This window comes from Passer montanus, unplaced genomic scaffold (assembly GCF_014805655.1).
Source record: "Passer montanus isolate IOZ18808 unplaced genomic scaffold, ASM1480565v1 scaffold7, whole genome shotgun sequence".
NCBI lineage: Eukaryota > Metazoa > Chordata > Aves > Passeriformes > Passeridae > Passer > Passer montanus.
The window spans coordinates 13,210,232-13,236,494 of record NW_024372147.1 but is presented as its reverse complement, the minus strand read 5'-3'; the positions used below and the strand labels follow the sequence as shown (position 1 = coordinate 13,236,494).

Below are 26,263 nucleotides of genomic sequence, written 5' to 3'. Positions count from 1 at the left end.
TTTGATACAGTTCTAGTCTACCTTTGCTCTGACATAACAATGTCAAAGTTCAGTAAATTAGTTTATTTGTGTGTGCACTCAAAACAAAATGGCTAATTCAGGTGGTTGTTTAAGTACTCAGTGAACTTCAGGTGTTCTCTTAGTGTGGTGCCTGTTGCCTTTCCTTGGCATAAAGCAGTTCCATCTGAGATGGAAGCTTATTCAGAGTTTTCATAGATAGAATGACTTTATGTGTTAAGGCTTTTGTCCTCAATGAAACCTCAGTGTTTTGAAAAGCTTTTAATGTTGTAGTAATCAAATGACACACAGATGCGTACAGGGTTAAAGATGCTTGTGTGTCTCTTCCAACAGAAGATTTCTCATGAATCTTGTAATTTGTTGTGGAGTTCTTTTGTTGATGCTTCTCCCTTTTTGAAGCAAGTTCTACTGTCATTGTTGCTTGATTTTTTTGAAACCTATTGGAATTGGGTTTCTGTCAAAATAATAAAATTTCTATTTGCACAGCTTTTCGTGAAGCAGCCTCACAGAGTTTTTTGTGTATCAAAATAGAGAAGACTATTACAAGTAATTCCACATAAAGAAGGTTAAAATAATTTTTGAAGCTCCTATATTTCATTGGGAAACTGTTTGAAAGTCTGGGTCACATTGATGACCTAAATATGTAGTGGCCAGCATTAAAAAAATAAAATGTTGTACAGGACTTTAATTCTTTTTGTTTTAGAAAAGTGGTTTTGTGAGAAAGAGCAGAAGGTTAGTTGAAAGAGCAATTCCTAAGAACAATTAATAAGCTAGGCTTATGTATATGAAAAATAAATAGTTCTCAAGAGAAACTTGGTAGGTTCCATCAATAGCTGACTTGAAAAAGAAGTAGGTATAAGAGAAAGTCATTATTTGACTTAAAGGAAGGAAGTTCTGGTGTCTCACAGCTCACTAATGTTGTAAGATAGGAGAGCAGCCTTCTCAAAACATTAAGGCTTATTTTTAATTGATAATGGATACATAAAAATGTTACCATGATTAAGAGCAGTCAAACATGTCAAAACAAAAAGCACAGAGGAACTCAGAAAATGGGGAGCAATCCACAGTGAAAGGCAGTTTTTCAAAAAAAGCACTTGGTGGTCAAGTGAAAAAAGTAGGAATTGGGTATTTTATGTTAAGTATTCTGAACAAGCTTTTTCTAATTCAGCTTGTTGAACCCACAAAGTATTAGAGCACTTCTGTCATGTATAGGACACAGACTGCATAATGGCAGCCAAAAATCCTTCCATTATTTTTGTCACAAATACCTGGTGTTCCTTTATACAAGAAGGTGTGTCATTCAGCCAGAGGAGTAGAATGACAGATAGCCAAGATAGAGGATGATTATGGTGATGATGATGATGATAAAAGCAAATGCAGTCTGTGACTCTGTGCTCTTCTAGTAATGATTCTTAATTTTTAAGAGCTGAATTGTGCAGTGCTTGTCTTCTTGACATTTTACAAAACAAACCACACAAGGTCATTTGTTCAGGTGATGACAAAGAATCTTATACTCAGCAACACAGCAAGATATTTACTTTGTTAATGTAAGAAATGTGTTACAAGGCCAAAGTAGTCATTCTTGAGAGTCCCCTCATGCTGGAGTTTAAAGAGAAAATCTGATGTACCAAGATTCTTTGGATACTACAGAATGTTCAGTTTAGAGGAAGCCCTTTTTTTTTTCAGTCTTTCTAGATCTGAGAGGAAAGAAGGGATGAGCTGCTTGGGATAAATTATTTTCCTTGTTGCCGCTTTGGATTTCAGAAAAAAAAATAAAGATAATTAAATGATGGTTAGCCATTTGTCATTATTAATTGTATTGCCAGATGATAATTCGTGTTTTAATTATGATGCTTACTGCTGAAGTCTGTTCCTTTGGCAGGTTTTCAAGGGTGTTATGCTGATGAAAATGCACAATCGTTCCTATGGCACTAGAAATAATAAGAAAAACAATAACTAGACGTTTTAGATGTAATGCCTTGTAAGAATTGTTTCTTTGCAGCTCACTACTGATAAATTTCTTCATCTAGAGCATGAAGAGTGAATGTTGGCATTTCTTGGTATTTAAAAAGGCCATGTACTCTGGAAATATAGGTCTATGCTGTGAATTTCTGATTCTGCTTGACTTCATAGTTCTGACAGAGGTTTGTACCTGTACTGTAGATCTATGAGGATTCCATTGTTCTTCAATCTGTGTTCAAAAGTGCACGACAGAAGATAGCCAAAGAAGAAGAAAGCGAGGATGAAAGCAATGATGATGAAGAAGAAGATGAGGAAGAAGAATCGGAATCAGAATGTGAGTCCCCAGCTAGATACTGACAAGGAAATATATCAGGGGATGGAAGAGCAGATTTTGCTGCTTCTACATGGAGACTGATTATAGGGTTCTATTTTCTATTGGTGGAAGTAGTTTCTTACTGAGGTTGCTTAGGTGTAACATTGTTTTGGTCTTTCAACTGGGTGTTCTGGCTTACTTCTATTTAAACTACTCCTAAGCCAGAAACAATTTGTAGATGTGATTCGTGGGCTTTGTGGGTAATTGTTTATAAGCCCTTCAGGGCCTGTTCATGCTGCTTGTAAATGGAAGTGCCTGGAAAGGCTAGAGACAGTCTTTACACCATGGTAGGTTACACAGGAAGTGGTCAACCTTCAGGCATGATGTGACATACCGAGTTCATCACATGGTTAAGAACCAGATAATGTTGAAAACACTCTTCAGTGTGACAAGGACTAAGTGAAACTCTGATTGTTTCACAATGCTCATTAAGTCCCTGCAGGTTTGGAAACATGATTAAGTGGAAAAGGATGGATTCCTTCATTGGACTTTGTGCCATCCAGTACATCTATCCAAATTCCAGCTACCCTTTTTCTCTGGTTACAGAAGCTGTAGTACTTGGCCCTGAGTTACCCTTTCAAGTGTGTCACATGTGTGCTAAGCATGCAACTTCAGTAGCTCATTTGAAATGAATGGATATTCTGGAATCAGAATAACATGTGCTTTAGAAATGTGTCAACTCAAAATTCACCAGTAACCTCCACACAGAATTTCTGTACTTTAAAATACAAAAATGTCTATTTATGCAAAGGCTAAATATTTCTGTGGTAAGGAAAAAAATACTTTAAATGTATATCTTTTCAAAGGACCATATACTACCTGTACACACCATACATTCTGAGAATCAAAATAAAATTGATATAGCCAGCTATTGATATAGTCAGCTAAAAGTTAGTCTTTATAGTTTAATATATTATTGTTATAACTATTAAAAACAAGATAAATAAAAGCAAATACCTATTGCTTTGTTGTTCCACAGTCCATGTAAAGTCAGAGGGGAATGCTTTTTCAGGCTGCTACCAGAGGAGAATTTATGTGAACAAGAAACAGCATTTAAAGTTGATAACTGAATGCTACATTAATGTACGCTGTTGAACCTTTTGCAGCAAAATCAGTGAAAGTCAAAATCAAGTTAAATAAGAAGGATGAAAAAAGTCGGGAGAAAGGAAAAGGCAAGAAGAGGCAAAGCAGAGCAAAAGCCAAGCCTGTCGTGAGTGATGATGATAGTGATGAGGATCAAGATGAAAATGTAAGTTTTGTTCAGTGAGACTGTGGAAGTGGTTGCAGTGATTGCGTCTCTGCCCTGTCCTGCTTGCTGTCAGAATTCTCAACTATTCATGCTTAAGCACATATTTAAATTGTAGTGATCATCCTGAGAGAATTGGGTGGGGGTGTTAACTGTACCTGAGTGCACTTATGAGATCTGGTCCCACTGCTGGAAGACAAGAAGTCTAAGAAGTTTGGATCTTATTTCTTCGAGCTGTTCCTACATTCATTGAACCTTTAAGTCTCATGGTCTGTTCACTTTTGTCCACAGATGAAAAACATGCAGCTTGATTATTTTTTACCTTTTTTTTAGTGGGTGCTCCTATTATTGCAACAAATGAAAATAGATGTCTTCCCAGTTGTTTTTAAATGTCTGGATAGAAAGAAAGAGCTGGTGTTTCCTGACTCTCTGTCTTTCCTCTCTGAAGAAGTCTACAGCAATCAGATGAAATTTCATTAAAGAGAAATACTAGATAACACAGTACCTTTCTTCAGGCTATCTTGATTTGTCGGTTTAATTGTCATATTTCTTCCTCATACTTCCTTTTATTTTTCCTTCTTTAACAAATTCCACAGAATAGCTGGAAAGAATTTCTGACTTGTCTTGTGTCTCTTACCTCTAGGACCAGTCGGAAGCAAGCGGAAGTGATGATGAGTGATCCATAGGGTTTATTTTCTTGGCAGAACTGACCCCTTCCCCTTCTCTTCTCTTTTCTCCTATTTTACACCCAGTGAATTCTTTTTGTCAAATAGACATCGGGTTGTTTCTGTATTCTCATTCTCTATAAATTAGCTTTAGGATAGTGCCAGACAAACATATGATATCATGGTGTAAAAAAGGCAAAAAAATGTAACATATTGTGACCAAATGGGCCTCAAAAAACAACAAAGAAACCTTTTGAGGGAAAATGTGGGTTGATAGTGTATTTCTATGGGCTGGTTTTGACTTGGTAATGGTTTGATTGTGCCTGGTTTTATCATTTGATAAGGTTTTTTTCAGTGGCATCAGAAAGGCAGCAAAAAAAAAGTTTTTTGTAGCATTGATAACCAGGAGAAGTCATTAAAAGCCACTGCTTTTTTTATTTTTCATCAGGCCGTTTTCAAATTTTTATTTGTCCTCTATTGGACGTATTTTTTACACTGTGGTACATATATGCGACTTTGTTTAATAGCTTATAAATGTTCAGTAGTTAGCTTTCATATACCTTACCCCATATACATTTTTCAACTTTACGCTTGATGATCTTCAGAAAAGCCTTTTTGAATTGTATCAAATTTATGTCTACTGTAAACTTTGCTTAACTTTTTTTTTCTCTATTAAAAAAGTTGGTTTAAAAATGCTATTGAATATTGCAATCTATATAGTGTAACGTATGGCTTCTTTCATCAGACTGATCTTCTATGTTACCAATGTGGATTATCACCTTTTCCCTAAAGTGTACTTAATCTTTGCTTTCTTTGCACAATGTCTTTGGTTGCAAGTCATAAGCCTGAGGCAAATAAAATTCCAGTAATTTTGAAGAATGTGGTGTTGGTGTTTTCCTAATAAAGAGATAATTTAGTTCAATAGATGCGGCCTTGTGTTACAAGTTCCACAAAAATATTTTTATAGTAGCAACGAGAGAGCAGGAGTATCTCCTGTAGAGAGGTCTACTTTGGTCCTTCCTCAATGTAAAATTCAAATATCTTAGAAATATCTTCTGAGATGGAGAGAAGATATTCAATACACGTTAAAGAATAATAAAATTGCAGTAGAAGACTGGTACCTTGAAAGAAAAGCGTAATTCATTACTTATTTACAATTGAAGTGATAAAGCAATAAAATAAACTTATTTATTTTTCTTTCAGGAAATGTATGTCCATATGCCTTAGTGGGCATGAATACAATTAGTTATGCAGGCAGTCAGCCCACCCATAAGTCTTGAGGTATCACAGTGGTGATGCAATATGACGCAGTAATCTAAACATCTGAACTATATATTTGCAGTTAACATTGCTACTCTGCAAAATCAAAACTTAGATTTGAACATATCTAGTGTAAAAAATGTACAAGCCTAGAAGGCTCTTTGTAAACAGAACATTTCTTTGTTATATGAATTTCTGAGACTGTGTCTCCAATAAATCTCTTCATGCTGCCTTGCAGCATGTTAACTGTTTCAGATTTTTGTAGCTTATTTGAAAAGTGATCAGTAAGTTGGACAAGCCTATTTGCTTGTATTAGCCCTGCCCTGAGAGAAGTCGGCTTTGCTTAGCTTTAGCAATTTCAAACATCTTATTCCTAGCGTGAATGGAAGACCCACTATTTCACAGAGAGGTATCATTGATCTCAGAGGCTCACATTGATGCTACCAGTGTCTGAAGTAGCATTGCAAGGAACAAAGTCTTGCTGGACACCAAGTGAGCCAACAAAGTATGAGCCAACAATGAACATGAGCCAACAATGCGTTATTTTTGCAAAAAGGTATCCTGAACTGTATTAAGAGGAGTGTTGCCAGCAGGTCCAGAGAGGAGATCCTTGCCCTCACCTCAGCACTGCTGAGATGTATCTGGAGTGCTTTGTCCAGTAGTGGACTGCAGCTGAAGAGAAGACTGGAGACTTGAGTCCAGGAAAGGTCCACTAACATAGTTAAAGGACTGGGGCATATGACATACACGGGGAGTCTGAGAAAGTTGGCAGTGTTCAGCCTAGAGAAGAGTGGGCTCAAAGGCATCTTGTTGATGTTAATTAGTATTGGGAAAGGGAAGGTGCCTAGAAGGCAAAGCCAGGATCTTTTCAGGACAAGGTCCAAGAGGCAATGGACACACATTGAAATCACAGGCAGTGCCTATGAATATCATAAAACTTTTACGATGAAGGTGGCTGTGCGTTGGAACAAATTCCCCATAGAGCTTTTGTCACCCTTGGAGATACTTAAAAGTCACCTTTCCTCCACGTGGCCCTACTTGAGCAGAGGGATTGGACCAGATGAGCTCCAGAGGTGCCTGCCTGTAGTCCTGTGATTCTATGATGCAGGATACTTTAGATTTCAGTGACAGTTTCATGAGACCATAGAGAAATGTTCTTTTTTCACTGCAAAACGAACCAAATCTACTAACCTATTACACATGACAAAAAGCATGCAGCAGTAGGCTCCAGTCACTGCTGGCCTAAAATGGATTTAAACTGCCAACTTGGATATAAAAGGCACAGTATCACATTACCCATCCCCAGAGTCACTGATGACTTTGCAGTGACCCAATTTCATTAATGTTTCAAGAACTCATTATTTGCAGATGAGCGTTTATCTGGATAATAAAAATTATCTAAGAAGATAAAACATTTCTGTTGAAATTGAAAGTAGCTTTGGGTTTTGGTCAGTAACTGTAAGTCATATGATGATACCAGATTGCATGAAGAAATACAATTGAATTCTTACTGCAGTTTCTTTTATCAGCTTTAAGTAATTTCAAAATATTTTGAATTTCCTCTCTGAGTTTCAGAATACCCCCAGAAGAGCTGCAAATATTTTTAACATTAAAATAAAGTAGATTTAGGATGTAAGCCATGTTTATGCCTTCACTGCAGTTGGTCCTGTTATTTTGCTTAGGATTTTGATTCATTTCTACCAGAGTAGAATTTTAATTGCTATCTTGCTGTTTCTCTGTATGAATTTACTGTATTTTTCAAGATGAGTTGTTTTCCTGGCAATCTTAGTACATTACTATATTTAAAAAAAAAAAAAAGCTACTGGGAAAATTGTTGTCACACGTAACTTTCCTGATTGTTTACCAAAAATGGAGAAAATCTTTACTTAAGTCACATACAAGTCTGTGTTTAAGGTGGAACTATTTTCTGTTTTACAGAATTCCCTCCCTAATGCAAAGTGACAAGCAAAACACTTGAAATACCTTTTGGACTATACCCAAAAAAGCACAATGCTACAGTCCATACTGAGGAAATCTAGCTAATTTCCTGCTGTAGTTTCAAAAATAGTGTAATAAAATTGGAAATGGTGTAGCTTGGGCTCTGATGAAGACGAGAAAAGTGAAGTAAATACCAAGATGTTTTCTTGATGCATTGGTTTCTCCTGGGAAGTAGTGTAAGTGGGCCAGATGAACAACATTTAACATCTTTTATACATTTCAGATGCTATTAATAATATCGCTTTTCCCCTCACATTTTCTGAAAGAAACAAAGAAAATACAGAATCTTCTAATCGTTGATATAAATGGTTTCCTCTTTAAATGTGTCTGGTCCTCAGTCCAAAGTATTTTTCACTCCCTCAGCTCATGAATGAAGATGAGGACTCAGTGATTGTGGAGGCATGAAGACAGCAAATGCTGCCACAGCCTCGGTGCACACTGAGACAAAGGCAGAGCTGATGCAGTGCTAAGTTTCAAAGTTGTGTGCAGTTATTGAGCTTTTGATACATGCTCGGTCCTGCCATCTACCTAAGCATTAATAGCTGTTAATAATGCCCAAGCTACTGTCATTTTTTCATTAATGCTTGGATGATCAGGTTTAGCAAAACAGTCTAGCCTAGAAAACAGAATATTAAAAACAGGACACAAAATATTAAAAACAAAATTAGTTTTTTATAAAGGGATTTTTAGGCTGGTGTCTTGCTTTCCCCTCTGTTCATCTCCTGAAAAACCTCTGAAATATTTTAAAGTTCCTGCAGTTTTTGAGTAGGGACTTCCAACTGTATGCTGAAACATAGTTTCACAAAAGGTGCTAGCAAAAGTAGTTTATGTGGTTGTTTTGACCTTAAAGAAGAAGAGGAAGTAGGTTCAGGGTAGGCAAAGAGGTGAGTGATACGCAATTTTGACTCCTTTGCAGTTGGCTTGTATATTGTTTGAGGAGGCACTCATCCCTAATCTTTCTGTGCTGAAAAAAGGTGTAGAGGTAGGTGACAAAAAGGCAATAAGTAAAGAATGTGAAGCAAGTCACCAGTCAGCATTTACCTAATTCGATTTTGATGTAACTGGACATTGATTCAGTGGGGACAGAACTTTAGGACTCTGCAGCCATATGAGTGTTTAAACAGCAAGGACCACGTTTGCGTAGGAGGAAACTTCGTTAATTACATTGAAATTAAAATGCCAGGAAGGATTATCCAGAGGCAGCCTGCCTATTCTCTGTGAGGAAGATCAGAAAGTATATTTTATTATGCTGTTATTTAAACATGATGCAACCCTAAAGTTGACTGGAAGTTGGTGCTTCATTCTCTCTTATTTCCCCTTAACAGCCAAGAGCTTAAGTGAGAGTAGGGTGGTGCAGACACAACAGTACTTCTTTCTCATGAAGAAGTCATATCTGTTCTCCAGATGCTAGTCCTTGTCTCTCCATTAGTTTGACAAGGAAGCTACAGTGTGGCAGTGTTTACCATATTTTTGACTCTTATGTTCACACAGAGATGGGTATGTTGAAGAACATATTGAAGTCTGCGCCTTGATCAAACACTATGTATTCTCCTATTATAAAGAGCTTGTATTTCAGTCTGTATGGTGTTTTTCTTTCCTTGTTATATTTGTGACCACAGCAGACACAGTACGAACAAAATTTCTATCCAGTTAGATGGTGACAGCTTCTGTTTTCTTCCCCTGTATGCCAAGTTGCTGTCAAAAAGGCTGAATCACAACAAATTGCTGCAACATGAAGTTATTATATTTTCTGAGGGACCAGAAAACTTGTATTGTAGGTTTATACACACAATAAGGACCATTTTCATGACAACTTCCAATTTAGGTGGCTCTTTTGCTGGGTTTGTTCTTGGTATTCAGTGTCATGTTTTCATGCACAATCCATTGTTTTGGTGACATATACTGGTGTTTCATTGCATTTGTCACTTTTGGTGACATAAAGGGTTTAAATTATGTATTGCATCATCTGCCACCTGCAAATACAAACTTTACATCAGCTATTCTCATGCCAAGAGATGGAGATAAAATCAAGAGAGGACCCTAATACTGAGACATTAATTCATTGCAAGTGAAAGAGAACTACTTTTATGCCAATTTTTTTTTCTTCTCTGAAACAGACATGGCTTTTGGTAGAATTGAATTCATATCTACTTGTATTATTTGTATTATGGTTTATACTCCATTTTGCAGTACTAATAGCTGTTATGTGCATTCTCCCCTTGGGCTTCCAGCATAGCTTCTCTTCTCTCCGTCACATTCCATTGGAATAAATTTTGTATGTACTTGAGTGCCTTACAGACTTAAAGAAGTTGGTGCTTAATTGTGCAGCATTACTTCCCATCTCCTTTGTCATTCTAACATGAAATGAGAAAGAGAAGGAGGAAAAAGACATTGCCTGACAATTCACTTAGAATTTTGCTTTTTCTGAGACCAGAACACCTTGTTTCTATTAATGCAGTTGTCTGGTGGCATAGCCCTAGGGACATGTCAGTGCTCCTGCACTTCTAGAAGCTTCTTTGAGCTATTCTTATGGTCAAAGAAGAAAGCAGTGAAGCTGAGCATATCAGACATTCTGCAGATGCACAAAAGATGGTAAGTGTTCCATGTCAGTGCACTTAAGTGCTCAGAAGAAGTAAATAGGTACTTAAAACTTTGCAGTTAATTTCAACTGCATAAGGGGCAGTCTAACCAAAACAAGAACATTTTGCTTCTGCTTTAGAAAACCTTACTAGACCAATTTCCACTGCTGTATGACTTCCCTGAATGTAACATTTTGGTCAGTGTGTTCATGCCATCTTCTATCCTACTGTTTCTGTGTGATAGTAAAGATTTTAAGTCATAGACATTTTGAGTCATTACAGGAAAATTATTCATCCTGGAGAGTGGCCAGTGTGATGCCCACTTTGAAGAAGTGCCAAGAAGGATGGGGAGAGCTGCAGGCCTGCCAGTCTGACCTCTGCTGTGGAGGGTTATGGAGCGGATTTTTTTGAGTGCCATCACACTACATGTACAGGACAACCAAGGGATCAGGCTCCATTAGCAGAGGTTTATGATAGGCATGTCCAGCTTGTACAACTTGATCTCCTTCTTTGACATGGTTATCCAGGTAGTGGGTAAGGAAAAGGCTAGGGATGTCATTTACCTGGACTTCAAAGCCTTTGACAGGGACTCCCACAGCATTCTCCAGAAGAAGCTGTCAGCACATGACTTGGACAGGAGTATTCTGTTCTGAGTAGAAGCCTGGCTGTATGGCTGGGCCCAGAGCATGGTGGTGCATGGAGTTACATCCAGCTAGTGGCCAGTGGTGTTCCCCAGGGCTCAGCACTGGGGCCAGTTCTGTTTAATATCTTCATCAGTGACATGGAGGAAGGGATTGAGGGCATCCTCAGTCAGTTTGCAGGTGACACCAAGCTGGGAGAGAATGTCCATCTGCTGGAGGGCAGGAAGGCTCTGCAGAGGGATCTGGACAGGCTGGATCCATGGGCCAAGGCCAGTGGTGGGAGGTTCAACAAGACAAGCTGCAGTGAGGCAAGGGTTGATCTCTTCTGCTGTGCTTGCAGTGAGAGTGCCAGCAAAACCTCAACTCTGGATGTGAGGAGAACAGATTTAAGGCTGCTGAGGGAATTAGTGGGTAAGGTACCCTGGGAAAATGCTCCTGCAGGTGCTGGGGTCTGCCAGCGCTGGTCACATTTTAAGCACCATCTTCTAAGGACATAGGAAGAGGGAATTCCCAAATGCCAGAAGTCAAGCAGGGGAGGCAGAAGATGGCTTGGCTGAGCAGGAATCTTCTTTGGGAGGTAGAGGCAAAAAAAGAAGGTGTAGACTGAGCAAAAGCAAGGTCAGGTGACATGGGAGAATTACAGAGATGCTGCTCACCACTGCAGGGAGAAAATTTGTGCTGAAACTCAAATGGAGATGAAGCTGGCCACAATTGAGGGAGACAATAAGAAGAGGGGTTTTAAATGCATTAATAGCAAAAGGCAGTGAAGAAATAACATAGTCCTCCTACAGGATGAGAACAGCCACCTCATAAACAAGAACATGGACATGGCAGAGATGTTTAATGCTTTCTTTACCTCTGTCCTCAATGCCAGTGATGGACTAAGGGGTCCCAGGGCCCTGAGTCACGGGACAGTGGTTGAGAGAATGATTTACAGTTCCCCGTAAATCTGTAAGACCCAATGGAATTCATCTGAGAATACTCAAAAGAGCTGGCTGACTTCATTGTGATGTCTCTTTCCTTTTTGGACAGTCTTGGGGATCCAGATAGGTCCCAGTTGACTGGAAGCTGGCTGATGTCCCAGTTTTCCAGAAAAGCAGGAAGGATGAGCCTGGAAACTACACGCCTGGCAGTCTCACTTCAGTGACTAGCAAAATTATGGAGAATATTATTCTGGGAGGTATTGAAAAACACCTGAAGGACAATGCAGTCATTGGTCACAGCCAACATAGGTTCACGACAGCAAAGTCCTGCTTGTCAAAATTAACTTAATTTTATGAGAGAGTAACCCACTTACTTGATCAAGGGAAGCCAGTTGATGCAATCCTTTTGGATTTCAGTGAAGGTTTCAACACTGCCTCTCACAGGATCCTTCTGGACAAAATGTCCAGCGCACAGCAGGGTAAACACATCATGTGATGGGTGATCAACTTGACTGATGGGCTGCACAAAGGGCTGCAGTGAATGGGGTGGCATCAGGCTGGTGACCTGAGACTAGCAGAGTTCTACAGGGCTCCACCTTAGGCTCTACACTCTTCAACACGTTCATAAATTACTTGAATGCAGGACTTGAAGGGACATAGATATCTAAGTTTGCAAATTATACAAAATTGGGAAGAGCTGTTGACTCCCTTGAAGGCAGAGTGGCCCTGCAGGTAGACCTCAACAAATTAGAGGACTGGGAGACTACCAACCATACAAAGTTCAGCAAGGGAAACTTCTGGATTCTGCACCTGGGATGGGGCAGCCTTGGATGTACAGGCAGACCTGGGAATGAGATGCTGGAAAGCAGCGATACAGAGAGGGACCAGTGGGTCCTGTCTGATGGCAAGTTGAACATGGTCAGCAGTGCCCTGGCAGCCAGGAGGGCCAGCCGTGTCCTGGGGGCATCAGAGGCAACATGGCCAGCTGGGCAAGGGAGGGATTGTCCTGCTCTGCTCTGCACTGGGGCGGCCTCACCTCAAGTGCTGGGGGCAGTTGTGGGTGCCACAGTGTAAGAGAGGTACACAACTATTGGAGTGTCCAAAGGAGGGCCATGAGGATGGTGAAGGGCCTAAATGGGAAGACCCCTGGAGCAGCTGAGGTAATTTGCCTTGTTCAGCCTGAAGGAGACTGTGGCGAGACCTTATTGCACTTAAAACTTTCTTATGAGGAGAAAAGGAGAGGCAGGCACTGATGTCTTCTCTATAGTGATCAGTGACAGGAGCTGGAGGAGTGGCCTGAAACTGTGTCAAGAGAGGAACAGACTCCCCAGGAAAGTGGTCACCAAGCCTCACAAATTTCAAGCAGCATTTGCACAATGCTGTTAGGCACATGGTGTAATTCTTGGGTTGAGTTGGACTTGATGATGTTTGTGGGTCTCTTCCAACCTAGCATATTCTGGGATATAGTCCTTGGAGTGAAAACTAATTCAAAGCAGCTCCTCTAGGTGAACGTGCTTCCCTGTCTGAAGCATGAGGATTAATAAAGGGTAAGCTTACCTTTGGTTGAGCCCAGCTGTGTGAGTGGGCAGCTCATCCCCTTTCAGAGCTCCAGTGAGTGCAACCATCTCATCCCCACCTATAACATCCCTGCTGACTTTAGCAATAGCCTTACTGGCTGTTCTGCCTGTGTCACTATTCCTCAGATGAGAGTGCTGCCTGTTTCTTCCAGACTAGTTTTTTAATAGCTTAATGTCTGTCTGAAAGAGATTCCTGGCCCTTGGGAGCAGTCGTAATCTCAGTGAGTATCAGACAGTCACAACTGGCTTCCTCAGTGCTTTCCAAGAGTTCCAGGAGAAGCCCATGTCATGCTTTCCCTTTCTATTGCTTGCTGCTGTAGATCCTTTAATGTAACTATGTGATCACAGTTACATCAGCTGAAATCACAGACACTAATGCTACAAAATAACAAAGGCACCATCTACACTGTGTAATGCTGTCTGTCATCTCTAGCCACCTCACCTTTCATGTATTCGGCTAGTGGTTGTTCAGTCTTTGGAGTCACTGAGCAAAAAGAAATCTCTAGTTATTTTTAAACTAAATGAGCTTGCACAGTAACATGTTTTTAACTCATCCCAGAATTGCTTCTGACCAGACACAGGATGAACAAATACTGTGTCAGATAGTGACAGCTTCATGAAAAGTTAACTTTAAACTCAGAAAAATACCTACCATACAGAATTCATGGTTATCTTTTCGAAAATAAGAGATTACTCATATGAGACCACTTCGCACTTTGCTGCTCAAAAGAGAACAAACAGCCGTCTGAGAACTTGCTAAGAGAGTGTCTCCAGCACATCATAACCTCCTATCACCCCTCTCAAACATGAGCCCCCACCTCAGTCTTACGGTATCCTTTGGTATAAAGCACTGGGATCCATCACGTGAGAGGTCTGTTCTGAGTCTAGCAAGGTCTAGCAGTATACCATGTGATATGACTACAAAATTCAGTCTCAAAAAATGCTGCACAGATACACGTAAAATTTTAGTACACTTTTTTAACCTTAGAGTTACACAAATGTACAGAAGTAATCTTCTGTGAAAAGTGTAAACATTTCCAGGAAGGTCACACATACATTACCTTTTGCATGTTCACTGGTGGGGCTATTTTTCCTTCTAGTTTTGCCTGAAAATACACTCTGTCTCACATAAATGTACCAATTGCCTTCTGACAGCTTGAACACCCAGGTCAGTGCCAAGGTTTCCACGGGACTCAGCTGTGTCACAGAATCAGAGTATTCTGAGTTGGAAGGGGCCCACCGGGATCATTGATCTGTGACCTTGGCATTATCACCATGCTTAACCAATGGGCAGCAACCCATCAACTGTGTTCTAAATTATCCTTCTTTGCAGAGGATTGAATTTTTCCTTTGAGATCTTAGACAGCAAGGACAAATTAACTTTCCTAAGGGCAAATCTGGGGAGACTTCTAAAGGAAAATGAAACTCGGTAAGTGAGGAATGAGTAGAAAGTTTCAAAAACACCTATTTTCACAACCAAGAAAGTAATTTTTGAGGTCTCTACAGAAGCATTCTGTGTCATAGAGCATCTCTTGTTCAATGACACAGAAATTAGTTTCAGCCTCGTGGCAGACCTTACTAGCGCACCTTTGAATGGCTGTGGGGAGCCGTGTTAGTCTGTGAAAGCCACTTCTGGCCAACATGGTCTTTCCATTCTGGCAAGGAGCTTCTTCATCACTGAAGATAGCACAGGGAAGTTTGCTTTCTCAAGCAACTGATCTCGACCACATTAAGCAACCTTTGCCAGGAGCGCTCCAGCCTAGGAGACAGGCAGGTAGAATTAATGCTAAATTAAATCCCTGGTCCTGTTTTTGTAAGTCTTAATGCTTGCACAGATTATTGCAAATTGCAAAAAAGAATGCTTGTTGTGGGAGGTACAGAGCTGAACTTTCATCTTTTGCTTGTAAATGACTGGGTACCCATGAAAATATTTTGAAGTCTGAATAGGAGAAAACACTGTTACAGGCTGTAGAAATGTATCACTCTTCAGGCACTTCAGTCATGGATCTTTTTAGTGCGTCTCAATAATTTGCACTGAGGTGCAGAAATTCAATAGGAATTTGAGTTACACTGTCAATACCTAATATAAACAGCAAGCAGATGACAAAATAGTAGTAATCCTTGTCTAAATAAATGCAGGCTTAACTTCTATTTCCTCCAGCTTGAGCTGAAGCTACCATTAAGCTACCAGATTGCAGATCTTATTATTGTTACTTGGAATCTTGTAGTCACCTGTTTTTATTTTTATTGAACAGTACTTTCTTCTAATTCACATCTACATGATGGCTCCTACTTTCATATGAATGTTATAGATATGGTCCTTCATGTTGCCTTTCCTCTGTGTCATTTGCAGACTCAAGCAACAGCTTTGGAAGGCGACTGTCTGTGGCAAGGATTAAAGCTGGGTTAGGGTTTGGGACTTAATGCTGTCCCAAGATGAGTGCTGTGCTCTTGCCAGCTCACATGCTTCAGCAGAGTTTTGCTGGATCCCAAAAGTCCTGTCCAAAGTACCCCAAGGCTTAAAAGCTAATATTTCAAAGATACAGGAGAAATGGGAAAAATAATAGTCATTAAAAACACAAAACAAACACTCTCTCAGAATATTTATTGAAAGGTATTAAAAATCTATTACAATTGGAAATTGGAATATTTACCTGCATGTATAAGCCTTGTTAGATAGTCATCTTTCTCCACCCTGGATACCAGATTTACATCCTTTCCTTCCCTCGGTTTGTACTTTTTGCTAAATACCATGCAATTTTATTTCCTTTCTCAGGCTCCTATGAGCTTTTACAGAGTTCATTTTGACTGATGCGTCTCATTGACCTTCTTTCCTCCCAAATCATCAGAAGGCGGTTGTAGCATATGATGCTGGGTCAATATGTGAGGCTTTCCTAAGCAGCCAGAAAGCTTTTGCTGCTACAACTCCAGATATCCTGACACAACCCTGAATTTAAAAAAAAAAAAAAAATTAAAAAAAGTATTACAGCAGAACTGCCAGAGACATTTATACAGTCAACATGAGCATGCAAACTATGACATAGGTGGAATCATTAGATAGAAAAGATAATTACCTTTTGCTTTCAAAAAACTTAATTAAAAGTTTTAAAAGGTAGTTTAGCGGTCTTCTTGCTCAATTGTTAGCTTTGATGTTTTGCTTATGTTTCACTGCTTTCCATGGAACGGAATGGATTTTGCTTATGTTTCACTGCTTTCCATGGAATGGAATGGATTGGATTGGAATAGAATAGAATAGAATAGAATAGAATAGAATAGAATATTTCAGCTGTGAAGGACCTACAGTGCTTACGTGACCCAACTACCTGAGCATTTCAGGGCTGATCAAAAATTAAAGCATATTGTTAAGGATGTTATCCAAATGCTCCTTAAACAATGACAGGGTCAGTGCATCAACCACTGGGAAGCCCATTCCAGAGTATCATTCTGGTAAAAAAATGCATCTCTTCTTTGATCCCTAAAAGACCAAGGGACCTCCTAAGAATCCTTGTGCAGCACTGGTATATCTCAAGCCTAATGGGAATGTATGAATTATGTCAAATGCAAACATTACCAAAGAATATTGATTTGAGCAACAAACAAACAAGTAAACAATACCTTTAGGCATATAAGTACTTTGCTTTTTTGGGGTTTCAATGGGAGAAATATGTTTTACAATAATATTTCCTTAGACAATCCACCAGCTTCTTGGTTTTATGACAGGGATGATCCTGAGTCTAAGCATGTACGTAGCAAAGGAGCACATTTATGCCATTTAAAGACATTAGAAACATAACCCAGATTTTGGTATGTTACAGAAATATTAAGAAAACATTCAAAATCTTAAAATTAGGTTGTATAAAACAAGGACTACTACAAAAGGATGGTATTTGATTAACAGCCATGAACTTCAGACTCTTTGGGGTTTTTTCTCCTTGTAATTACTGCAACTGGAACATATTACAGGAAGACATTAAGTCATAATTTGAAGTCTCTGAGACACTCAGTGTTCCCGGAGCAAAGGAATGAACCTTGAAAGAAGGGAAAATGAAGATCAGGTGCACGGACAGGGAAGCTGGGAGCTGCAGGTGACAACAGGGCAGGGTCATGACAGGACCTGGTCAGGGGACATGGCCAAGGTCATGCTTAGACACTGGCCCACAGGCTATGCAAGATCAGTGGGTGCCATGCCCAGGCAGGGCTCACTGGTGACACAGCTCAAGCAAGCAAAGACCAAAAACAAGAGCCCTGCTTAAAAGCAGCTTCCAGAGCAGGGGAGATGACCTCCCTTGCTGAGGCTTCAACGCCTCAGGGTCTGGTTTACCAAACCTCTGGGGTTTGGATTTTTGGTTTTGCTTTTGATTTTCCTTTGAAGATAGAAACAAAGTAACTCTTCATATTCTTTCACCTTGTCTGGCAGACCTGAGAAGATACCAGCAGGGCTTCTCTGTGCGAAGACCAAACCAAGAGCAACCCCTGGTGGATGCCCTCTCTCCCCACAGTGTTCTGGCACAGGGTGGGGCAATCTGAGGATGCACGCAGTTCTTGAGCTCCTGGCTGCTGTGGGACAATGAGGGGGGCCGTGGCCTCCCAGAGCTCAGGGAGAACCCCACCCGCTATCAAATAGTCATTATTTGGTTCTAGCACCAGGTAGCAAAAAGCAAAAGTCAACTCCAAGGTTCCCTTCTCTGTTTACACCTTCTATACTTTGTTGCTAACAAAATACTTGCTGGTATGGAACGTTTCATAATGTCTACATGTGAACCTCCTCACACACAGTGCCATCCTAGCCTTCTTAGGATGTTTATAATTAGAAGCCTAAAGTGAAGTGAGAAAACAGAGTTTAATAAACTAATATGTACCACTGAATTTGGGTGCAAGAATTCTGTACCACTGAATTTCTGAAGAGCTCTATCCTGCGCAATCAAGTGCAGGCCAGCCAATGTGCATAATTTGTACAGATGAAGTAGTGAAGTGAGACATAATCATTCATTCCCTGAACACCCCCCCTCTATTAATAACCTACTATTTTGAGGTACACAAGTACCAAGTCCTTAAAAGCCAAGCAAGAAGGGCTCTTTTAAAACACATCCTCCTCTGGAAGGCAGCTGTGTGTATCAGCAGGCTGATTATTTCAATCCAAAGTTTTACATCTCTGTGGGCGGATGGACTGTATGGATGAAAATTGCTATTCAACAGGTAGGAAGAGAGCTGAGTTTTCTTTAACCATCAGTTTTTAGAGCCTGCTTCCTTATCTTCATGAATATAGTGTCTGTTTCCAGGGAAATTAATCTTTACCAGAGAGCAAAAGCCAAAAGTATCAACACTGTAATCAGCAGAGAAGTGTGGAAGTCCCCAAGATTAATGTATGGACAGAAATCACATTTAAGGGCTCTTAATTGTAATTTTTTTCAGCTTGCATTAGTCCTGGGCTGTTCCTGATTACTTTCTCTCTTCTCTCTGTTGCTTGTCCTTGAGTCCAGAAGGGAAAGGTTTTCCTATTATGGTCATTTTTTTCACTTGCAAGGCAGTAACAGCTGTCATAATGCAAAAGCCAACCTGTGAAATATATTTAATTCTTTACTCAATCAGTAACTTCAGATGATCATAACTTCTTATTGATACAGTCTTCTTGCTATTAACTTGTAGCATACAGAACACAAACCTTGACTTTACTTCAAAGAAACTCAAAGCCACTTCACTCTATCAACTCAAAGCCACCTTACTGTATCAACACAAAAATTTAGAAAACACTTATTTCCTTACTTGCAGATCAAAACCAGCTGAAATATTCCTTCTATGGCAGAATTCCAGCTGGTGGTTGACCAAGGAATAGTGCAGCAAAGCTGGCCATTGTAACCTGTAGAATTTTTAAATCTTGTAATTATACAGAAATCTGAAATCTCAGACAAGAAAGGGAAAGACAATTTTTTTCTGCTTCTCCTGTTATTTTAGCTCATAGTCTCTAATGACTGTAAAAAGATAAAATCCCTGCAGACATCCCTGCCCAGAAGCAGCAGCCTGCACATGGATGTGGGTCACCACCAGCCCTGGAGTCTCACCCCATGTGACTTGGTACAGTCTGCTGAGTCCTGTGATGGGATCCCGCTGTGTTCAGCAGGATCTTCATTCTGCCTGTGTCTTAATTAGCTGGCATAATACAGTTAGCTGACATTCAGATCTTGGAAGAGCCTGTTCAGGCTGAAAGAAGTTTCTTCCTGTCCAATTGACCTGGAGTCTGGAAAGATCAGCTGTTTTCTTTTCTGGCTACAGTAATTCATTCAAATAAAGTGCTTTGTTTGTCAGGTTTTTTTGTCTCCTAGTGCCAACTAAAGCCTTTCTGGGAGGTCTTTAAGTTTTCTCCTGTATAAGGTTGGATTTCTTGAATATATGCTTAGAGCTGTATACATAAACTAAATAAGAAAATAAATTAGGTCCATAAAAACTTGTTCTGTTAGGAGCCACAATAGTCCTGAATTTTCACTATGCATTTCTGCCCAAGTTTGGTCACAGGATTTGGTTCTCTATTCTTCTATGAGATCAGCTGAATTGTTTAATCAGGCATTATGTGCAGGTGTCTTTTTCTCTCTCTCTCTCTCCTTTTGTTCCCCTTAGGCTTTCTTGCAGCCTACCGTTTCTCCTGCTCTGTCCTCTTCTCACAGTTTCCCATGCAGTGGCTTTGGGAATTAACTCATTTAGTTTGTCATTTTTGGTCAGCATGGCAGCCTGGGGCCAAGCAGGCTTAGTGCTAAGGCTTTGGAGCATAAGCTGAACATCACCAGCAGACTGTGACTCATTGAAAGTCACCGTTGTGTACAGGCCCCCTTGCTGGTCCTGCAGCGGGGAGGTATACCTCAGATAGCCTTGCTTTTGCCATATCCCCATGCTTAGGCATTTTCACTGTTAGCACAGTCTTAACATTTTCTTTCTTTTCTGTATAGTGGAACTGGCAGTGTCTGAAAGAGTGGAGTTTTAGCAGTTAAGGAGTGAAATGGCAGGAATATCCAGTCCATACTTCCTTCCTGGCACTTCAGCCAGCTTTTCTGTACCTATTGAATTCAGTTTAATAAAGAATTGCTTTCCTACTGGGATTGAATATGATGGTTCAGTAACCTATGATGGTTGAGTAACCAACTCAACCTTGTGCTGAGCTCCTAGTTTTTGTGCCCCATATGGCTCTCTCTAAGGAAGCTGCAGCTCTTTTCTGATAATGAAGGCATGCAAGCTAGAGGAAGGAATTAAAGGAATTTCATCCTTAAGTAGTATTTTTGATCAGTGAAAAAAAGTGAAACTAAGATTTAGCCCGTGTCAGAGTGTCCAGCTGATCAGATGTCGTGCTCTGTATGCAGAGGTGCCTCCTTCCTGGAGACCAGTCCATATGCTTTATGGATACCTTAATTGTTCTAACTGCTCTGTATCTGCAGTCCATTTTTATATGAGATCTATTGTGCCTTCTACTCTGCAGTCAACCAGATTTAATAAAAATTCTGAGTTTCGTGTGGAATGTGATCTCAGGAGAACCCTACACTGTCTCTGTGGCAACGTTAAGCCAAATAAATCTTAGAGTTGTTTGCAGCACAGATAACAAAGAGGTTCAGAAATGTAGCTGTTGTGAGCATTACAAGACTGGCATGAAAAATACAGAGATTCTTAGATTTTCCTTAGAGATCTTTGAGGAAAATGGATGACTAAATTTCATTCTGCAAGCCAATGAAGACCTTGGGTTGTGATAAATGCAACAGAGGGAGACAACGGAGCAGTGCTTTGTGTAGAAGCACACAAGATGGTCCAAGAGCCTTTTCAAGAGCAGCATAACTGTCACTACAATAGCAAGTCAGAGCCTGACATAAACCTGTGTCTGTGAAATAACTATTCTCTCCAAGAGGAAGTGTTTTACCTACTGTGCTTTTGCAGCAATAAACACCATTTTCAAGACATTTCCAATGCAAGAATGAACAAAACTGATCTTCCCTACACGGATCAACAAGACATGGAGCAGATGTGCTTGGCTGGATCTGATACTTACAAACCAGGAGGAACTGATCAGGAATCTGAAGATCAGAGACAAGCCTGGTTGCAGGAACCATGAGATGGTGGAGATTAGAACCCTTAGAAGAGAGAATAAGGTGAACAGCAAGACCACCTTGGACTTTTTGAGAGCAAAATTTGTCCAGAGATCTGCCTGGAAGAATTGCATGGGATATGACCCTGGAGAGAGGAGGAGTCCAGGAAAACTAGTGGATGTTTAAGGTTAATCTCCTCCAAGTTCAAAAATGGTCCATGCCAACAAGCAGAAGCCAATCAAAGAGAGCAGAGGATGATCAAGGAGCTCCCCAACAGGCACAGACATAAAAAGGAAGTGTACTGGAGGTGGAAGCAGGGACAGGTGTCAGGAGGACTGCAGAAGTGCTGTCTGGTTGTAGAAATTGTCAGGAAGGCCAAAGCTTATTTGGAAGTGAATATGGCAACACATGTGAACACCAACATGGAAGGTTTCCACAAGGACAACAGCAGCAAAAGGAAGACTGCAGAAAATGTGGCCCCACTGCTCAGGTGGGCAAAGGACACAGGAGTATTCAATGTCTTCTTCACCTTTCTGATTACTGAGCTTGCTCTCAGTAATCTCAGGGACCAGTGGGAAAATCCAGAGCAAAGTACATTTGGTCCCAGTGGAGGATGGTCAGGTCAGGGAATATATGTAGGTAAACTCCACCTACAGAAAGCATGGCCCCGATGCAGTGGACCCACAAGTTCTGGTGGTTCTGGCCTTGTCGTTACAGGCTGCTTACAACAAAAAGGGTGTGGAGGAGAGAGCTGTGAGGACTGGGAGGAAGCAAGGGTCTCTCCTGTCTTCAAGAAGGGGAAGGAGAATCTTAGGAACTGGAGCCTGTGAAGTATCACCTCAGTCCCTGGGAAGATGGTGAAGCAGCTAATTCTGGAAACCATTTCAGGGACATCTGCAAGAAGGTGTCTGCAAGTAGTTGGTATGGATTACAAAGTGGAAAACCTGCCCAACCAACCTAATGGCCTTCCACAGCAAGGTGACTGGCTTGACATAGGAAAGAAAGACTGGGAAATAGTTAATCAGAACAATGGCCAGGGGAAAACTAGGTTCCTGCTGTTTGTAATAGATTCAAGAAATGTTTACTTAGCATAAATTTGGATGCCTGCTGGATAATTTTTATATTAACACTGACAGCTGCTTGCTCTAGCAGATGAAAGTACACTGCTGCTGCCCTCTTTGTGTTTCTTTCTTATTCTGGTACTGAGTCTCCATTAGCATTTCTGGAGGAGTAAATAGTTGATTGGGAAAAGATGATTTTCTTTCAAATATTTGACATGGGTGTGTTATTGAGACATCAAGAGAAAAATGCAAAGATAAAGGAGATGCTGTTTGTCACTGTCTGCATCTTCAGACACCCACCACTACAAAAAATATACTTTATTTTTAGGAAGAACCATAATAGAGCTGACTGCCACCAAGTGACATCTCTTTTATGAGTGGACTATGTTCAGCAACTAATGTGAATTTTGCTGTTAGAGTTGAGGAAATATTACTCACCTCTGACCACCTCCTTTTCTACTTGGGTCTCTCTCCCTGCCAAACAAAGGAAGGCAAAAACATGAGTAAAAACTGCTAAACTAGCTACAGATATCCAGAATAGGATCTGTTCTGCCTCTGTCTCTTAACAGAAGCCAGTATTAGATATATTAGAAGAACATGGAAGAAAGGTTGTCACTAACAACTCAGCACAAAAGAGAAGCCTTTTATTATTTTTAGTATTCTCATGGAAATGGCACAATGATTTTTTTAATAGTAATTAGTCTTTGACAGCTTTTTGTTGCAGGATGCCATGCTGCCACTATCTGTTATCCAGTCCTTCCATAATCCTCCAAGCCTACTGACAATAGATTCCATATGGGCTTATCTGCATGAAACTATTTTGTAATATTAACATAAAATGCTTTTCCTTTATATTTGTTCTGTCCTACTATTATAAAGGCCAAATAAAGAAGGCATTTTTCCCGGACTTATCACTCATATTTTACCTTTGTGTGGATCCCTCTTTTTCATCATGGATTAAATCATGCCTGGAGAGAACTACTACAGTGACTTCTTTGAGCCAAAACCATGTATCTTTTTCCCTTGATTCTTGAGCTATTGACTTTCTCCTTTGAAAGAAACTTTGCTTAACACCCCAGTGCTCTGGTGTTACTTTTGTTCTTCTGTTACTGTTAAATCTGTCTTGAGCTACAGTGAGAAAAATCAAATGTTTTTGATAAATTGTACCATCACCATGGTTATCTGTATTATTTGCTTGGAATAGAAAAAGATGAGTGTGCCTGAGTGGGAGATAAAAAAAGGCTATCAGATGAGATATATTAGGAAGTATCTAAAAAGACTAGTATTGTCAAGTCAAATTTTTGATTTTTAATGGATTTCTGTGTATTAAATTTATATGCACCCAATTATGTGGAGGAACATTTTCTGTGATTTCTTTCAAAAGTTTCATCTGTGTAAAAACTGAGCAAGATTGGTGTTTCTGACAAGTTTCAGTGCATACAGAACTTCAGTACTGATACCCAAGTAATACTGGCATTTCTGGCTTAGTGATGGGCAACACCAAAGGCGTGAATGTTTCTCTAGAGCTGCAGGTGCCTCTCACTTTGGGAAGTTGTACCCCAACTGCTCCAGGACTCATCATGGGAAACAGGAATCAGCAAACCAGCAGCCTTTACCTGGAAATGATGTGTTCAGTGATGTTTTCAAGAGCTGCTTGGGGTTTTTTGCATGATGTTGCCTTTGTGTAGAAACATGTTCCTTGTAGGTATATGAGACTCCGGGTGACTGGCACTTACCTTTCTCTCACCTGTGCTTTCATGATGAAGGACACCTGCCACAGGGAAAAGACGATAGCTTGAAATGTTTTGTCTTTGTAGGTGGTTTCACTCCAATTAACAAAGTAGGCTAATTCTGGTGAAGGTGTTCATCTTTGTGACACATCCAGGCAATCTAAGTAGGACAAGGAAACTGATGTACTTCTCTGTTGCTGATCCTGAAGTGGTGCTTTAAGCATTACATGCTCACCTACCGCAGTCTATGCAAACAGTAACTCTATCCTTGCCCTTAGCTGACACAAAAAAAACCACTATTTGTGATGTGACTAGTTTTAAGTCTTCAAAACAGACACACAATTCCTAGGACAACCTAGGAAAACTTTTGTGCAATTTTTCCATGCAGCTCCTTCTCCCCTTTAAAGGGGAGCCACAAAAGAAGTGAAGTTCAGTAAACATTTGAGAGCATGACCATGTTACACAGTTTGGAGGACAACCATTTTCTGTGAGGCAGGGTTTTACTGTGATACACTGTGTTCCTCAAGCTAGAAGTTTAAAAAAAAGTCAGGAGGAAGTATCTCCTCCAAGTGGGTGCTGCTTGAGAAACCCCTGTCCTGTCTGACGTGCGCGATGTTCTCTTTGCTCTCAAAATGACAATCTAACAAGGAGTGGTCAGAAGGATTAGAAGGTTATGTGTTTTAGCAGGGACATTGGTAGGAAGGTTGTACAATTTTCATTTTAAGTGTATGAAAGATACAGACGAGTAAAAGAGCAAACAGGCAGTGCAGGTTAGGCAGTATTTTGGTGAGAACTGGATTCACTTCTGGCTGGAATATTGTCATGCAAGTAGTGGTAAAAATCTGAATAAAGCAAAATGAAAGTGATTGCTCAATGTGTATTTTTATTTTAGTAGTCTAGGAGCTTTGTCTCCTAGACTACTTCCTTTCTTGGGAATTTATCTCATACAGTGCAATTGAGTCGTGGTCATCTTAGATGCAGATTCCTCTTGGAATCTTTTGTTTTGTTGATCAGATACAAAACAGTAATAGGTTTAGGTTTGGTGATTTTTTTTGTTTGTTTGCATGTTTGTTTGTTGTTGTTGCTGTTTTTAATTTAAGGGAAATGCCACTCCAAAGGGATTTCATCCTGTGCAGTGTAATACAGCTGTGGTTTTGTTACCTGTTTCTATTAAATCCTAAATTTATGTTAAATCCTAAAATGCTCTGCTATGTTGCTTGCAGTGAGTTCTTGCTTGATGCACTCCCTACAGTTTTGCCCAGCTACTCTGTGTGGAGTCTTGCAATTTGTCTCTAATGAAAGCATTGCCTTCAGAAAAAGGAAAAAAATCAATTACTGAGCAGGAGATAGCAAGAAATAAAGAACCCACCATTTTTAATAGTTGATTTTGCAATTTAACCTTAGCACTAATTCCAGCAGTGTTACAAGCAAAAAGGAATCCCATGTCACTGAGCTTATAAATTCCATTTCAAATGAAACTTCAAGCACCACCCTTCCAGGGTAAAGGTGTATGATCTGAAATCATTAGATTGGATTCACTCTTGGAGTACAGTTCTGCTGAACCCTGCTGAGCAATCCTGGTAATGTAATAGCCTCACAGATACACAGTGCCTCATCTCTTGTCAGAACAAGTTATACCGCAGATTTTAATTCACACTAAGCCAGCTGAAGTTTGGGGCAGCTGTGCAATAGTCCTTAGCTGTTTCCCAGTCAGTCAGACTGTCATTTACTTTGTTTCTGCAGCACAACATCGTTGATTACAACCCCAGTTTGTGGGGTAAACATCTAGTGATTTTGCCTTTAGAAAAATTGATCTGCTGATGCATCTCCATCAATTGAAATCTTTCCCTTCTGAGGAGTAGAGGTGAGAAGGTAAATAAAGTGTAATAGGACTAACATTCCTCAGAAAAAAATATTGACGTGTACTAAGACAATTGTGAAGTTCAACAAAACACAGCATTATCATAAGCCTCAAGTTTTGTGTATTGAGAATAATTACATCTTTCCTTTTGTGCTAATCTAACAACAGATAATTGCTATTCTGTGCCAACAGCCAGTTGTATTAACATTCTCCCCAGTTATGTCCACAGACATTCACAACAACATGCTGAGTATGGAAAAGATTTGCAAATGTTCTGACTTAATTTTATCTGTTTAGTGTTGGAATCTC

The 26,263-nt window shown here is 40.0% G+C and overlaps 1 protein-coding gene across 8 annotated transcripts in view; it reads left to right on the top strand.

Annotated features, from left to right (window-relative positions):
• SMARCA2 (SWI/SNF related, matrix associated, actin dependent regulator of chromatin, subfamily a, member 2) overlaps positions 1-26,263 on the top strand; it is a 188,388-nt gene that overhangs the window by 108,177 nt on the left and 53,948 nt on the right. For 6 of the 8 annotated variants that reach the window (XM_039729732.1, XM_039729726.1, XM_039729728.1 and 3 more), the window contains 2 exons: positions 2,182-2,314; positions 3,460-3,602. In XM_039729732.1, coding sequence (XP_039585666.1) covers positions 2,182-2,314; positions 3,460-3,602 — 276 coding nt within the window. Of the gene's footprint in view, positions 1-2,181; positions 2,315-3,459; positions 5,144-26,263 lie in introns of those variants that run through there. The other 2 variants (XM_039729729.1, XM_039729730.1) reach the window with 2 other exon arrangements.